This window comes from Otolemur garnettii, unplaced genomic scaffold (genome assembly GCF_000181295.1).
Source record: "Otolemur garnettii isolate 467f Iridium unplaced genomic scaffold, OtoGar3 scaffold00026, whole genome shotgun sequence".
NCBI lineage: Eukaryota > Metazoa > Chordata > Mammalia > Primates > Galagidae > Otolemur > Otolemur garnettii.
This window is the reverse complement of record NW_003852421.1, coordinates 13,786,633-13,801,250: the sequence shown is the minus strand read 5'-3', so window position 1 is coordinate 13,801,250 and position 14,618 is coordinate 13,786,633. Positions and strand designations below refer to the sequence as shown.

The 14,618-nt window shown below is 41.0% G+C and overlaps 1 protein-coding gene across 1 annotated transcript in view; it reads right to left on the bottom strand.

The window, feature by feature from the left end:
• Window positions 1–1,526: 1,526 nt before the first annotated feature.
• CAP2 (cyclase associated actin cytoskeleton regulatory protein 2) overlaps window positions 1,527–14,618 on the bottom strand; it is a 143,855-nt gene continuing 130,763 nt past the window's right edge. The window contains exons 4-7 of the mRNA XM_012804238.1: window positions 13,607–13,730; window positions 13,421–13,503; window positions 4,587–4,727; window positions 1,527–1,734 (exon numbers count right to left, since the gene is read on the bottom strand). Of these exons, the coding sequence (XP_012659692.1) occupies window positions 1,651–1,734; window positions 4,587–4,727; window positions 13,421–13,503; window positions 13,607–13,730 (432 nt within the window). The 3' untranslated portion in view covers window positions 1,527–1,650. The remainder of the gene's footprint in view (window positions 1,735–4,586; window positions 4,728–13,420; window positions 13,504–13,606; window positions 13,731–14,618) is intronic.

Genomic DNA, 14,618 nt, shown 5'->3' with positions numbered 1-14,618 from the left:
TATACAATTATTTGTTTTCTGGGATGCTTACATTAACAGAAATCCACGAGATGGATTTTCTCAGTGAAGAGGGCTTGATTTACAAAACCGGATTCTGGAATTTACTGACAGTCATTCCAGCAAAAAAGGTTTTATGTGATAGCTATCTTGAAGAAGAAGGCATTCATCAGGGAAGCCGAGGGCATGCTGGATAAATTCTCTCCTTCCACCAAAGGGATTCAACTGTCTTTCTTAAATCTGAGATACGAGTCAGAAGCAAATCAAAATGGGGAAAAAATAATTTTGACGCACAGAATTCGTCAGAGTATCTAAACAATTAAAATTTTACTTTACTTCAGAATAAGTTTACAGTTGAAAAATGATATTTACTAAAGCCACAACATCATTCATACAGACAAAACTTTTATAGCAAAACCTTGGTACATAAGCATTAATAATCTGAATACTATATATGGATATAGAAGATATTTAAAAAACGGAAATGATGTATTCCAAAGGCTGTAATAGGCACAATATATATGCTTGTATTGGGTCCGCAAGCATTAGACTATCATTCGTTAAGTGTGATCCAAGAAGTTGCAGACTTTTCAGCACTATGTACTGAAAAGATGTAAAGGGATATCATAGTTATTCTGATGTTGAAAAAGCATGTACTGTCAAGACTACAGAATAGGAGCAGCAAGCCAAACCAACAGACAATTCCTTAGGTTTTAGAAGGAGTTATACACCTATGGCTTTTTCATGTTTATTTTGAGACTGGTTAGCAAGTCTGGCAGGTGGAAAAGAAGAAATTAGTCTACAATAAAGCATTAAAGACATAATCTACAAGGCATCTGATATTTAACAGGTTTAAAGTTGGAAAAAAAAATTGAGCTTGATCTTAGAAGAAAATTGCGAGGTACCCATGTATTATATAGCAACCCCCCCTGCTTCTTCCCATTAACCTTGTGGGGCAAGAATCTCTTACCCAGAAAAGTAAGGGTTTTCAAATGACAAGATGGGAAAATACTTAAGATGAACAATTAGAATCCGTTTTTAGCAACTCTAAAGAATATAGCTTTTCCAAGGACCCAGAAACCGAGTTTGGTCCTTAACATGGAATTTTCTTATGTTTTTTAAAAGTGTGAGTTGAAATATGTATTCATGCTGACAGTGTATCCACACCAGTGAAGGTGAACATGTGGTAAAAATAAGAAAAAATATTGTACATATTTCAGGGCACACTACTACTACATCATATTGAAATTATTCTAGAAGATAAAAATGTACATCTTAGATTCTCAAAGGTTTTATTTTTCAACTAGCAATTAAACATAAGTGTCAAAGCGAATCATGCAGTATTTTTACCTATCAGTACTGTGTTCATGATATGAGAGTAACAGGATTCTTTTTTCCCCTTTAAATCTGTAAAACTCCAAAGCCATCATGTGGAACTAAAATCACACACAAAGGCAAATCCTGAAGACACGTTAAATGCTTCAAATGCCCACAAAAGCATGCCAGAAACGAGGGCGCTCCTGTGGCACAGAACTGCTGGAGGCCAAAACTAAAGGAAGCAGTAGGTGCTACTGCAACTTCTAGCTCTTAAATGCTGCTTTTTTGTTTGTTTGATAGAAGGGATTCAGGTGAGGTGGCAGGATCTCTCGGGAGTTAGGCCATAATTTCTGCAGGTTCAGTGACCAACTTGGATCCATCCCATGCTGTCTTGAACTGTTCAGGAACGGGAAATTCTCTCTGGAAAAAGGCAAGAACAAAGTTATTTAGACTAAGGCTTTCCTTTTGCAATCAGGCGGGAGGCTGATTTGTGCCACATGGTGGGCAAGGAAATTCAATCGAACTCAAAGTCGCATCAGGGAGAGGTCTTCATCACGTGAAGACTCAAATCTGTCATGTGTCAGGTCTGTGACTGCATTCCGGTGTCATCACTAAAGCCAGCATTCACTAAGAACCAGGCATTCTTCTAGTGCGGGAGATAGATGAACTCAGCCCATCTCACGCAACAACCCTATGAGCTTGGTGTCGCTGAGATGCCAACTATGGGAAACAGAGGCCTGACAGGTCAGGCAGCTGGCCCACTGGTAAGCACCGCAGCCGGAATTCAAAGCTTGGCAGTCTCTCTTACTACTCTCCGCCGGACTTTTACATGCACATGAATCAACCATCGATCTTCCTAAAATGCAGATTCAGTAGGTCTGAGGAACGGAATGAGAATCTGCATTCCTACATGCTCCCAGGTGATGCCACGACTCCACCAGTCCCTGCAACTAGAGTAGAAAGGCTTTACCCTAAAGTTATCCCTCCACTCTGACAAATTATAAAAACAGGCTTAGGGTGGAATATACATTGGTTACCCCTTCACCATGTCACCCTACTCTTCCCATGGGAAAACATACACGTGCACGAATTAAAACAGAGAGTAAAGAACCAAGACAAAAGTGGTCCTAACTCTCTCCTTTCCCAGACATTGGCTCTCCAGTTATTTCAGAAGAGGATCACAGAGGAGCCTGGGCTTGGCTTCCAGAGCCTCTGTGGGCGTACTGGCCATGTGGTGCTTGCTGAGCTCCATGCTGCTGACGACCTGAGGACGTCTCTGCTCAGGAGATGTCGTATTTCAGTGCAACACACACAGGAAGTATGTTCCTAGATGCAGCCCCCAGCTGTTTATTTGGAAAGAAGCGATCTCTTCATTTTAAAGAGAAGGCTCTTGCTATAACAAGTGGCAAATTCTCCTTGAGTGAAAAATCTTCAAAGAAAGCTACAGTCTCAGTAACCTCATGTGCATGTGTCCGTGTAGCCAGTATCCCTTCTGGGGCTCTTCTTGATGAGAAAGTGAGGATTAGTGTTTGTTCTTAAGCAACAGGCCAAGTAGAGAGTGCTCCAGAGTGCAGGCACCTCTGTGACAGTAACTGCACGACAGCTGCCCCAAATCTGCTCTTGGCAGAGAGGTGACAGCAATGTGATGATGGGTCTTCGCTGGAAGGCTGATCTCTTTCAGGATGAAGCATCCCCACCATCCATTCCCACACCACAATGCCCATGGCCAGTCCTCTGGACTGTTCTCTGCCTCCTTCAACTGAAAACACACAAAGAGGGCCAAGGACTGATATCTATAAAGGCGAGGCCTTGCTTTTTCAGCATAAAAGCTCAGGTTTTGATCTATGCTTTAGGCCATTGGATCTCAATGTTGGCTGCATGCTGGAATCACCCTGGGAGCTTTAGCCACTACAGATGCCTGGGTCCCATGTCCAGGGTCTGGTTTCATCAGTCCAGAGCACCCATCCAAGCCCCGTGCGCTCCTCAGCAGACCCACTGCCATGCAGCGGAGCCTTCTGCTTCAACAGCTGCCATGGCTGGGCTCACTCCAGTTTCTGGCTCTCCCACTCTGAAGCTGTTCTGTTTTGGCTGTAGCTCTTCAGTAGGGTTTTTTTTGTGTGTGTGTGTGTGGAGAGCTCGAGAAAGGCCTCTACTAAGCACAAGCATTCTTTTCCACTCAGGCTATCCAGACACCTAGTAGTGAAGCACAGCCTGAGGCTTGCAGAGTTTTGTTTTTTTAAACTGAAATGATGAATTCTAGGCTGCAATAGATGGTATGTAGCTGGGCAGAGCTGAGGAACTCACTGATGAGAAAGGGAGAACACAGCAGCATCCTGCTGTCGCCTAAGGAGATCAACCTGCGTGTGAACTGCTGTGTGGACGCTGACGATCGGCCCCAGCTCACAGGCAAGCTGCCCTCTGCCAAACGTGTGCCTGCTAAGTTAACATTTTCTCCAGCCCTTTGCTGGCTCACCGGCTCCCTGCACAGTAAGACTCCAAGGGAATTATCTATTTATTTCCTCCTCAGTAGCAATAATGAGAGGATCCGCCACACTTCGTGATTCAGAAAATGTATTTATTTATACCCCCCTTTTTAATGTGTGAGTAGGATATGTGCATCCTTCTTTTGGAAGCTGCTTTGTTGAGGAGAGGAATTGAAGAACATAAACAGTGGCAAAATCACTTAGGCTAGTGTTTCTCAGAGGGCCCTAGGATGGGCCGATGAGAATCATCTACGATGCATGTTAAAAATCCACTCTTTGAGGTCTCACACCAAGCCTCCTGAACCCAACCTGCAGGTGCCCGGTTTGGGAGCTGGCATTTTCATGAAGCTTCCCAGCCTATTCTTACACTGAGCCTGACAACCTCTGACTTACGTACACCTGCACAAATAAGTCTGCTTATTATCCTCTCTCCTGCCTCCCATTTTGTTCCCCTAAAGCATCTCTCTCTCTTTCCTGTTTACCTCCACCCGAGCAAAGGAAAATATTTAGTCCTACACAGTAGGAACTCAGATGCACGCTATTTGCTAAAAGCTAGCCCACTAAGGCAATTATTCGTAGATTGCCTTGAGAATCTCAAATCCAAGAGTGAGCAGTCAAGAAGCTAAAAGGAGGGAAGAGATGTGGAAGACAGCTCCCTGAATTCCTCTCCTGCCTGTGAATTACTCTACAAATAAAGCTCACAGGTTGGTAGTTGATTAATCAATCTCTAAGAATGTTAATAACGAAGGCTCAAGAAAAGTTGTTGACAGCCTTTTGAAAGGTACTTACATAATCACCATCCTGAGGGATAAGTATATTCATTTCAGATGACTTAGCGCTCACAATCGCACAGTCTAATGCATCTTCACTGAGGTATATGTGGCATCCTTCTGTCTTATTAATGGAAATTGTTGGCACTCTCCCCATTACCTAAAATAGAAAAAAAAAATCTGGGACCAAAGCACAGGAAGAGAAATCACAGTACCCCCAAATGAGCACGATCTAGGTTCCTCTTGGCATTAGCTCAGGCTTAACCAAGCCTAAGGATTCACTGGGTCAGAGCTGGGGAGGCTGGTTAATGGCAAAAGTCTCCAGGCTGAACAGGAGAGGCGTCATCTGGGGACAGAGTGAAAGGACCACACAGGGCATTCTCAAACCTCAGGGTCTCTTTCCTGAGACAAAACTTAAAGGATTAATTTGGAAACCGCTAGATGTTCAGAAAAAGCCTCACAACCTTGCCAGTGGATTTGAAACATATATTTGATTTCATGATAAACGAAACAAGATGTATTTGCTTTCATCTGCTCAAAATTTAAGTTCTGACAAATCTCTACAAAACTTGGATTAAAACAAATACTAATATTGGCATTTACGAGTAAAATGATTCTTGAGTAACAACCGAGTAGATTTTTCCTGAACTTAACTAAGAAGTAAGAAACACTACTACTCTTTTTCTCAAAAGTTCTTTGCTGGATAAAAATCTTACTGGTTGAATTTGAGGCTTAAATGAGATGCCTGTCCAGGTATTTTGAAATGTATTCATTTCAGGAGCCAAAACTGGGGGCTTGGCTCAGGACACTCATTATATAAACAGGACCACATACAAGAGGAGGCAATTCTTATGTATTGTTCATAAATATCTAAGTGCTATAAAAATTCTGATCCGTTTTAAATTTCTCTTCTAGTAATTAGTTCTCAGACATCCTCCTCCCCGCAAGATCTCCATAAGGGCAGACTGTTCCCCCCAAGACCACATTAGAACTCTATAATTTCCCTTCTTGTAATGGTAATTAAAGTGATAAGGACATCTCTTTTTTCACCCTGAAGAAAAGGCTGGATTGCAAACCAAAGGAACAACTCCTGTTGATGGTGCAAGTGGTGTAAAGAATTCCTTGGGGTGAGTCTAGCCAGGTCCCCATGCTTCTCTGTTTTCTCCCCTCTCTCCATAGAAACTGGACACTGAGCTGGAATTGAGCCTCAATTAAAAAAAAAAAAAAGGCAGAGGTAGTTCAAGGTCAGGTAAGCACAGAGCTCTGTCATAAATAGAATAACACTGTACATATGTCTATATTTCAAGAATGTGTCAGCGGTAACCTTTTAGTAATTTCTTCTTCTTTTTTTTTTTTTCCTAGAGACAGAGTCTTACTTTATCACCCTCAGTAGAGTGCGGTGGCGTCACACAGCTCACAGCAATCTCCAACTCCTGGGCCCAGGCGATTCTCTTGCCTCAGCCTCGCGAGTAGCTGGGACTACAGGCACCCACCACAATGCCGGCTATTTTTTGTTGCAGTTTGGCTGGGGCCGGGTTTGAACCCACCACCCTTGGTATATGGGGCTGGCACCCTACCCACCGAGCTACAGGTGCTGCCCTCTATTTTTTTTTTTTTTTATTTAAAGGCTAGATGAGGGGATGTTTTGATAATTTTTAGATTTTTTTTTTTTTTTAATAATGATGAGGAGCATTTATATGCTGACCAGAACTGCAGAAAGCCAACCTAGTGAAGGAGAGGGGTAAATTGTTAGTGAGTCTTAGGGAATTTGTCAAGGAGACAGAGTGAGAGCATAGGAGGCAAGCACATTCTACTGGTATGTCTTGTTCATAGTTACGTATTGTTACATTAGGTTAAAAATGCTGAAGTAGCCTATGTATCTGAAAAGGCAATACAGGTTGAATATCCCTTAGCTGAAACGTTTGGGACCAGAAGTGTTCAGGATTTAGGACTGTTTTTAAATGTTGGCGTATTTACACACACACGATGAGAGATCTTGGGGATGGTATCCATGTCTAAACATGACATTCACTTACGTGTCCTATATATTTCATGCACACAGCCTGAACGTAATTTTACACGACATTTGAAACAATTTTGTGCATGAAACAAAGTTTGTGTACATGACGTCAGGTGTGGAATTTTTCCCTTGGGGTGTCATACTGGTGCTCAAAAAGTTTTAGATTTGGGAGTATTTGGGGTTTTTGGATTAGGGATGCTCTGTGCGTGTAGCAGAATTATTTTAAGAATAACTCTTACGTGTTAAGCATTTTGGTCAGTACCACGTTAGAGTACATAATAAACACGCCTTGCTTGGTAGTCTCTGATCACCTTGAGAACAGAAATTGTTTCTTATCAGGAGAGCTGGGCCAAAGAATAGCTCATCCGATGAATGGCAGGTGACATGTGGCCGTGCTCAGGCCAATACTCTTGCATTTAAGACATCTTTCTGTATTAATATTGTTTTTCTTGAATTTATTTCTCCATGAAATTTGAAAACTTTCTATCATCTATATTAGTCTCTTCTCTCCCCCATAATTTATACTATCTATTTTCCTAGGATAGTTTTCCAAAAATAGGATTACTAGGTCAAATGAGTAGGCCCCTTTTTTCCCTTTTCAATCTTTTAATAGCGTTAGTGAGGTAAAATCTGCAAACATAAAAGTTACCCATTTTAAGTGGACAATCCAATGATACTGGATAAATTTACAGAATTATGCTATCATTACTGCAACCCAGTTTTAGAACATTTCCATCAGCTCAAAAATATCCTTAATGCCCATTTATAGTCAGTCCCCGCTCCCCACCCCCAGGCATCCACTAATGTACTTTCTGTTCTGTTGTGTCCAGGCTGGCTAGCTTGCTTATTTATTTATTTATTTGATGAAGTCTTCCCGTTGTTGATCCTCATTGCAGTGGCAGCCTCTAATTCCTGTGTTCAAGCGATCTCACTGTTTTAGCCTCCCAAATAGCTAGGACTTACAGGCATGTGCCACAAGGCTCAACTAACTTTAAATTTTTTTGTAGAAACAAGGTCTCACTCTGTTACCTAGGCTGGTCTCGAGCTCCTGGGCTCAAGCAATCCTCCTGCTTTGGCCTTCTAAAGAGCAAGGATTATAGGCTGAGCCACTGAACCCAGCCAGGTCCTTTTAAAACAATTTATTAAGTGTTTTACCTAGGCAATGATATTCACTTGGTTTGAACATCCAAAAGTTCGAAAAGCATTCAGTAAAGTATCTCTTGTCTCTAAACCATACTGCCAAGTTTCTATCCTTCCTGCCCAGGTAACCATGGTTTATCCTAACAGAGAACATTTTTTATAATGCATGTCTATATTCTTAAAAATTTATATATTTTAAATATAGAAACATATACAAAATAATATAACAAAAACATAAATACATCTATGTCCACCACCAGCTTTAACGGAGTATTGCATTTTGCCTTCTTTGCATTTTTTTTTTTTCCCAATTTTTGGCCAGAGCAGGGTTTGAACCTGCCACCTCTGGCATATGGGGCCGGCGCCTTACTCCTTTGAGCTACAGGTGCCGCCCCTTTGCATTTTTTTTAAGGCCTAAAATCTGACAGTATAGTGAAACTCCATCAATACCATCTACCAGCTCCTTCACTCAGTCACCTCCTGGCTTCACTGCCTGGATATAACTACTCCTCTGAATTTTGTGTTTATCATTCACTGGGACTGCCCATCACATGAGGTGCCTGGAGGCCACCTTGAACTCTCATAAGCATATTAAATCTTTACATTATACAGTCCCTGCCATTCTATAACTTGCCTTTATTGCTTAATGTTGTTTTGAGATTAAACTATTTTTATACATGTAACTGTAGTTCATTCATTTTAGCTAAAGTACAGTATTCTACAATAAACATTTTTACATGTCTCCTTGGCACATGTACTCACACTTTTTTTTTTTTTTTTGAGACAGAGCTCAAGCTGTCGCCCTGGGTAGAGTGCTGTGGCATCACAGCTCACAGCCACCTCCAACTCCTGGGCTCAAGCGATTCTCCTGCCTCAGCCTCCCAAGTAGCTGGGACTACAGGCGCCCACCACAACACCTGGCTATTTTTTGGTTGCAGCTGTCATTGTTGTTTGGTGGGCCCGGGGCTAGATTCGAACCTGCCAGCTCAGGTGTATGTGGTTGGCGCCTTAGCCGCTTGAGCCACAGGAGCCGGCCTGTATTTGCACTTCTTTAGCGTATGTACCTAAGAGTAGAATTACTCAGTCATAGGCTATGGATGTGATTTTATTAGACGGTGCCAATATCCTCTGCAGTGACCGTAACTGATTTCCTCTCCCAACACTGATGTATCAGAGTTCCTATTATTCCACGTCCTCAGTAATTCTGCAGCATCAGCCTTTAATATGCAGGTAGTCTTCAAATTGCAGTTCCCATATGCATAAAATTCAGTACTTGCAAAGGAAAGACAGTCTGAATGCAAAGTGGATGAGTGTGAAAAGATACATCTAACTGTGGAAAAAAAAGAGATGCATCTAACTGTGGTATTAATTCACATATCTACTTCTACCAGTTAGGCAGGTTATGCATATTTTCCTATATACTTATCAAACACTTCAGTTTTTCTTCTCTAAATTGCCTTACTATTCTTCACCCATTTTTGTATTAGATTGTTAATCTTTTTCTTATTAATTTGTGTTACATTCTTCATATATTCTGGATACAAATCCTTTTTGCTCACCTGCACTGCAAGTGTCTTTCTTCAATCCATGGCTTATCTTTTAATTTTGTATCTGATATTTTCTTTTAAACACATGATTTTAATTTTAATGAGGTTAGATTGACCAGTTCTTTTCTTTATAGTTTGTGTCTTTTTTTTTTTTTTTGAGACAGAGTCTTACTTTATCGCCTGGGGTAGAGTGCCGTAGCATCATAGCTCACAGCAACCTCCAACTCATTGGCTTAGGCAATTCTCTTGCCTCAGCATCCCCCTGAGTAGCTGGGACTACAGGTGCCCACCACAATGCTCGGCTATTTTTTGTTACAGTTAGGTCAGGACTGGGTTCGAACCTGCCACCCTTGGTATATGGGGCTGGTGCCCTACCCACTGAGCCACAGGCGGCACCCTATAATTTGTGCTTTTGATTCTAATTTCTTTCCTACTGAGGCCATAAAGTTTTTCTTCTATATGTTATTCTCCAAGTTGAAAAGTATTTCTTTTTATAATTAGGACTTAACTTTCAGGCATAATGTGAAGTAGGAATTTTTTTTCCTTGGGGATAGTCAAGGAACTGTCCTAAGATACATTTTCACATAAGTATCCATCTATTTCAGGGCTTGCTAGTCTGTTTCATTAGTCTATTTCTGTATACCTACAACAGTAGAACCTTTTACAGTGACTCAATATAAGGTATTTATGTCTCGTCATCTGGTTCATCTTTTCAAATTGTTTCAGCAAGCCATTCTTCATTAGAAATCCTTTTGAGATTTTGAGCTGAATTTCACGTAACATTTCATTAAATAAATGGAACAGTTGATAGTGACATCTTTCTGTCCATTTATTTACATCTCTTTTGAGTTCTTTATGAATATCTCCCACTTCTGTTGTTTAGTTTTTTCCCCTAGGTACATTACAGTTTTGTCGCTATTTTAATCTTATTTTCTATTACATTTTCTCAAACCTATTGGTGGTGTAAAGAAATGTAATCCAAACATCCTGCTGCATGTTTCTTTAGCTTTATAGTTTGTTGAATCTCTTGGATTTTATACAAAGGCAATCTTTTTGTTGGCAAATAAAGAGATTTTTGTCTCTTCCTTTTTCACCTTAATAGCTCTCAATTATTTCTCAATTATTTTTCCTATCTTATCACACAGGTTAAAAGCTTTAATGCATTATTGAACAGAAGCAATGATGGAAGGAATTCTCTTGTTTCTAATGTTGATGGTAACTCTTCTAAAGTTTCAAGTAAAGTATGACTTTTGCTGTAGGATTTTGATAGATGCCCTTAACTTAGTTATAAAACGTAGTATATTTTCTCTAATTATTTTCTAAGATTATCTGCTATAGATATACCTATGGTCTAGATATGATATATCTATGTATTTGTGTGTGCATTTAGAAAAATGAAATCATGCTTTATGTAATACTGTAGTATAAAACTGTTCTTTCCTTTTTTTTTTTTTTAAAGGGGGGGGTCACATTATGTTCCCTACACTAGTCTCAAACTCCCAGGCTCAAGTAGTTATTAGTTTACTGTTATTTCTAGTCTTGTTTTTAATTAAAAAAATTAATGTGAAGTGGGAGAAAGCCTGGACCTTTACATAGGAACTCCCACCATCCAAAATAGCCCTTGAGAAAGTATGGATTCATTATTAGGTTTCTAGGAGTCACACCCATCCTTGAAGAACTGGGCTTGATGAGTGGTTTCCTTAACATTTCCATGCATGATACTTTGGGAATGTAAACTGATGAATGTGATGATCAGAAATATTGCATTGTGCAATAACATTGTCAGAATATAAGCTTCATGTGGGCAAGGATTTTTGTCTCATTTGCTTAGTGCTATTTTTAGTATGAAGAATAGCTTCTGGCATGTCAGGTATGTTCAACAAATATATGAACGGCCAGGTGCGATGGCTCACGCCTGGAATCCTAGCACTTTGGGAGGCTGAGGCAGGTGGACAGCCTGAGCCAGAGTGAGACCCCATCTCTAAAAATAGCTGAGTATCCTGGCAGGTGCTTGCAGTCCCAGCTACTCGGGAGGCTGAGGCAAGAGAATCGCTTAAGCCCAAGAGTTTGAGGTTGCTGTGAGCTGTGACACCACAGGACTCTACCAAGAGTGACAAAGTGAGACTCTGTCTCAAAAAAAAAAAAAAACCAACCCCAAATGTATGAACAAATAAATGAGCATGTGTTACATGCTTAGTGGACTTAGGCAAATAACTCACATATTAGAATCTAAAGTGTGCCCTGAAGATGGTCAAGTTTCTCCATTTACAGAATGAATAATAAAGTATATGTCTGTGGGAATTCCTTGGTTGTTTTCTTTTAAAAGTTCTTCTATCGGCTCGGCGCCTATAGTTCAACCGGCTAAGGCGCCAGCCACGTACACCTAAGGTGGTGGGTTCGAATCCCCAGCCCGGACCCGCCAAACAACAATGACGGCTGCAACCAAAAGATGGCCGGGCGTTGTGGCGGGCGCCTGTGGTCCCAGCTACTTGGGAGGCGGAGGCAGGAGACTCGCTTGAGCCCAGGAGTTGGAGGTTGCTGTGAGCTGTAATGCCACGGCACTCTATCCAGGGGGACAGTTTGAGGCTCTCTAAAAAAAAAAAAAAAAAAAAGTTCTTCTATCAAGGAGTGGAATTTATGAAAAGGTGGAGGCAGAAAGGCCAAGGAGAAGGGGATCCATATAGAAGCATAAATATAGAGGGTGCCAACAAATGTATAAACATTTTAAGAAAGGAATAAACTGTATTAAAAAAATTTTTTTTGAGACAGTCTCACTCTGTACCTTGAATAGAATGCCATGGTGTCATAGCTCACAGCAACCTCAAACTCTTTGGCTCAAGTGATCCTCTTGCCTCAGCCTCCCAAGTAGCTGGGACTATAGGCGCCCACCACAGCGCCTGGCTAGTTTTTCTATTGTAATACTCAAGTCGGGTTTGAATTCTGCCATTATAAGAGATAAAAGATACAATATACAAGATAACAAATGTTGTCAAAGTATATTGAGTAGTACAATTTTAATAGTTTATTCCTTTCTTAAAATGTGTATACCTTCTTTTTGTACCCTCTATATATGAAACTAAAATTGAATATTCATGTGTAAGAAACAAATGTATCCATAGAGATTCTGTGGCAAGAGAGCTTAGAATTTGGAATGGAGAGGACCTTAGAACCATCCAGCTAACCTGTGTTTAATGAATTGCCCAAATGCACACAAAGGTGAAGGCTGGGGCTGAGTCCACTGTCCAGGCCTCATGATGCCCCGTGAGGACTATTTCCATTAAACAGACCAAATAAACCAACTTCTTAAATGACAGCAAAACATTAAATGTATAATCAAATGTACTCTTGATTAAAAGTGTCAATCACGAAAAGCCCAGTAAAGCAAAAGAGAAAAAGCTATAAAACCAGACTCCAATTTTAACATGCATTATTTAAAAATATTAGGTAGTAAAGGCTAGTTAATAATATGAAAAGCATGTAATCAAAGATAGAAGTAATAGCTGCCAAAGGTAACTTAGTGTATTGTAAAATCCCATTTGGCTAAATCGAAATTACTTAGGGAATATAGACTTTCGTATGTTTTCCAAATTCAATTCCAATCCTACTTCCCAGTTGTTGTTTTTTTCCTTTATTCTTTCACTGATGATTTTTTAGACAAACTTTTCTTCTTCTTTATCCAGGACCAATTTTTCCTGGGGGAGGGGGAGGGCCCCTTTGGGATGGTGCTGTTATGCTAGGAGAATCTTTTAGTAGTTTCTTTCACTCATGTATTAATTGATTCATCCCAATCACGCACTCATCAAACACTTATTGGACACTAAGTATGTGTGGGTGCCATGCAAGTTTCTGAGGCTGTAAGATTAGTTAGCTGTACTTGAAATAGAGATGGTAAACCAGTAAGTCATCCAAGCACAAATGGGGTGTATTATAGGAGACTGAAAAGGAGGAAGTAATACTGTCTAAGAAATAAGATAGGGCCCCACAGAGGAGGGATAACACAGATGTATCTAGAGGGAACGAGAATAGGAACTTTTTAGGGTGTTTTTTGGGTGAACATAGAGAATCAAGGGCCCCTCTTGGCCAGCAGAATGGGTGGTCTGTGAGAAGCCATGGCCAGGTCAGAGGATGGCTGAAAGGGCCACCTACCTGGATTTGAATGTCCCTGGAGTTGATCACTTCTACAATGCCTACCACATTGTCAAACACCAGGCCAAACTTCTTACAGTTATCTAAAAACAAACAAACAAGAAAACCAAACTCCACTAAATACACATATCATGTTTACACCAAACAATTCATCGTATCAATTGCAGAGCCATAGTTCTGCCCTACCAATGGTAATGGAGTTTACTTTCCCTTTTATCTGGAGAGTTGATTTGTCGCATTTGAAAATGTAAGCCACTTGTTTCAGCTCAGTTTCTGAAATCACAAGGTCATTCCTGTCCTCTTGGTACTCCTAAAATTAAATTGGATACAAATGTTAAGTATAAGGATATATAAACTGAATCTCCTGCACACTGAAATGCTATGGGGTTCAGCATGAATTACAGATTTGCAATATGTTCTTTCCTTTAGAACCATCTCCTTATGCATGAAAACACAGGTTTCACCTTGTCATTTTGTAATGAGGGTCACAGATGGGACCGCTGCTTGGAAGTGAGCCAGTGTCCCTTTGTAGACATCAGGTATCAGCCACCCTGGCTAGTAGGTGGGGGCTGGAGCAAGGGTGTGAGAGCTTTGTGGTGAGACATTGATGCTAAGTCTTGACTTGATGCTGTAGCAAAATCTGCTGTCAAATAGGAGTTGGGCAAACAGGATGGTTAAGGGTCACAACAATGGTGTAAGCCCCAGTGGGTCTGGAGGCCATGACAGCCTTTCCAGGGACGTTGGTCCTTAATCCTTAGGGAAGCCCTCTGGATTGGCAGGGGACCCCAGTTTTCACTCTCATTCTTAGTGTCTACATCCTGCTTACACATTTAGCCCTGGCGGTGGCAGGTGGCAGCAGTAAGGTGCAGTTACATCAGTGACTCCATCTGTGGGACTGGACAAAACATCCCGCAGTAGGTGAAGATGGGGCACAGACTCCATTCACACGAGAATGGTTTCTCTTGGTGCCTGGTTCAGAGCTTACGAAAAGAGTTGTCAAATAAATAAGAGACAGAAGGCAGGTTGGCGATTTCTGGAGGCTGGAGGGGGAAGGAACATTGTTTAATGGTGTGGGGTTTTGGTTCTACAGATGAAAGGAGTTCTGTGGATGGGAGGCGGTAGTGGCTGCAGAACAATGTGGAATGGACCTAATGCCACCGAACTGTGCACTGAAACGTGGTTAACGGTTACGTATTTT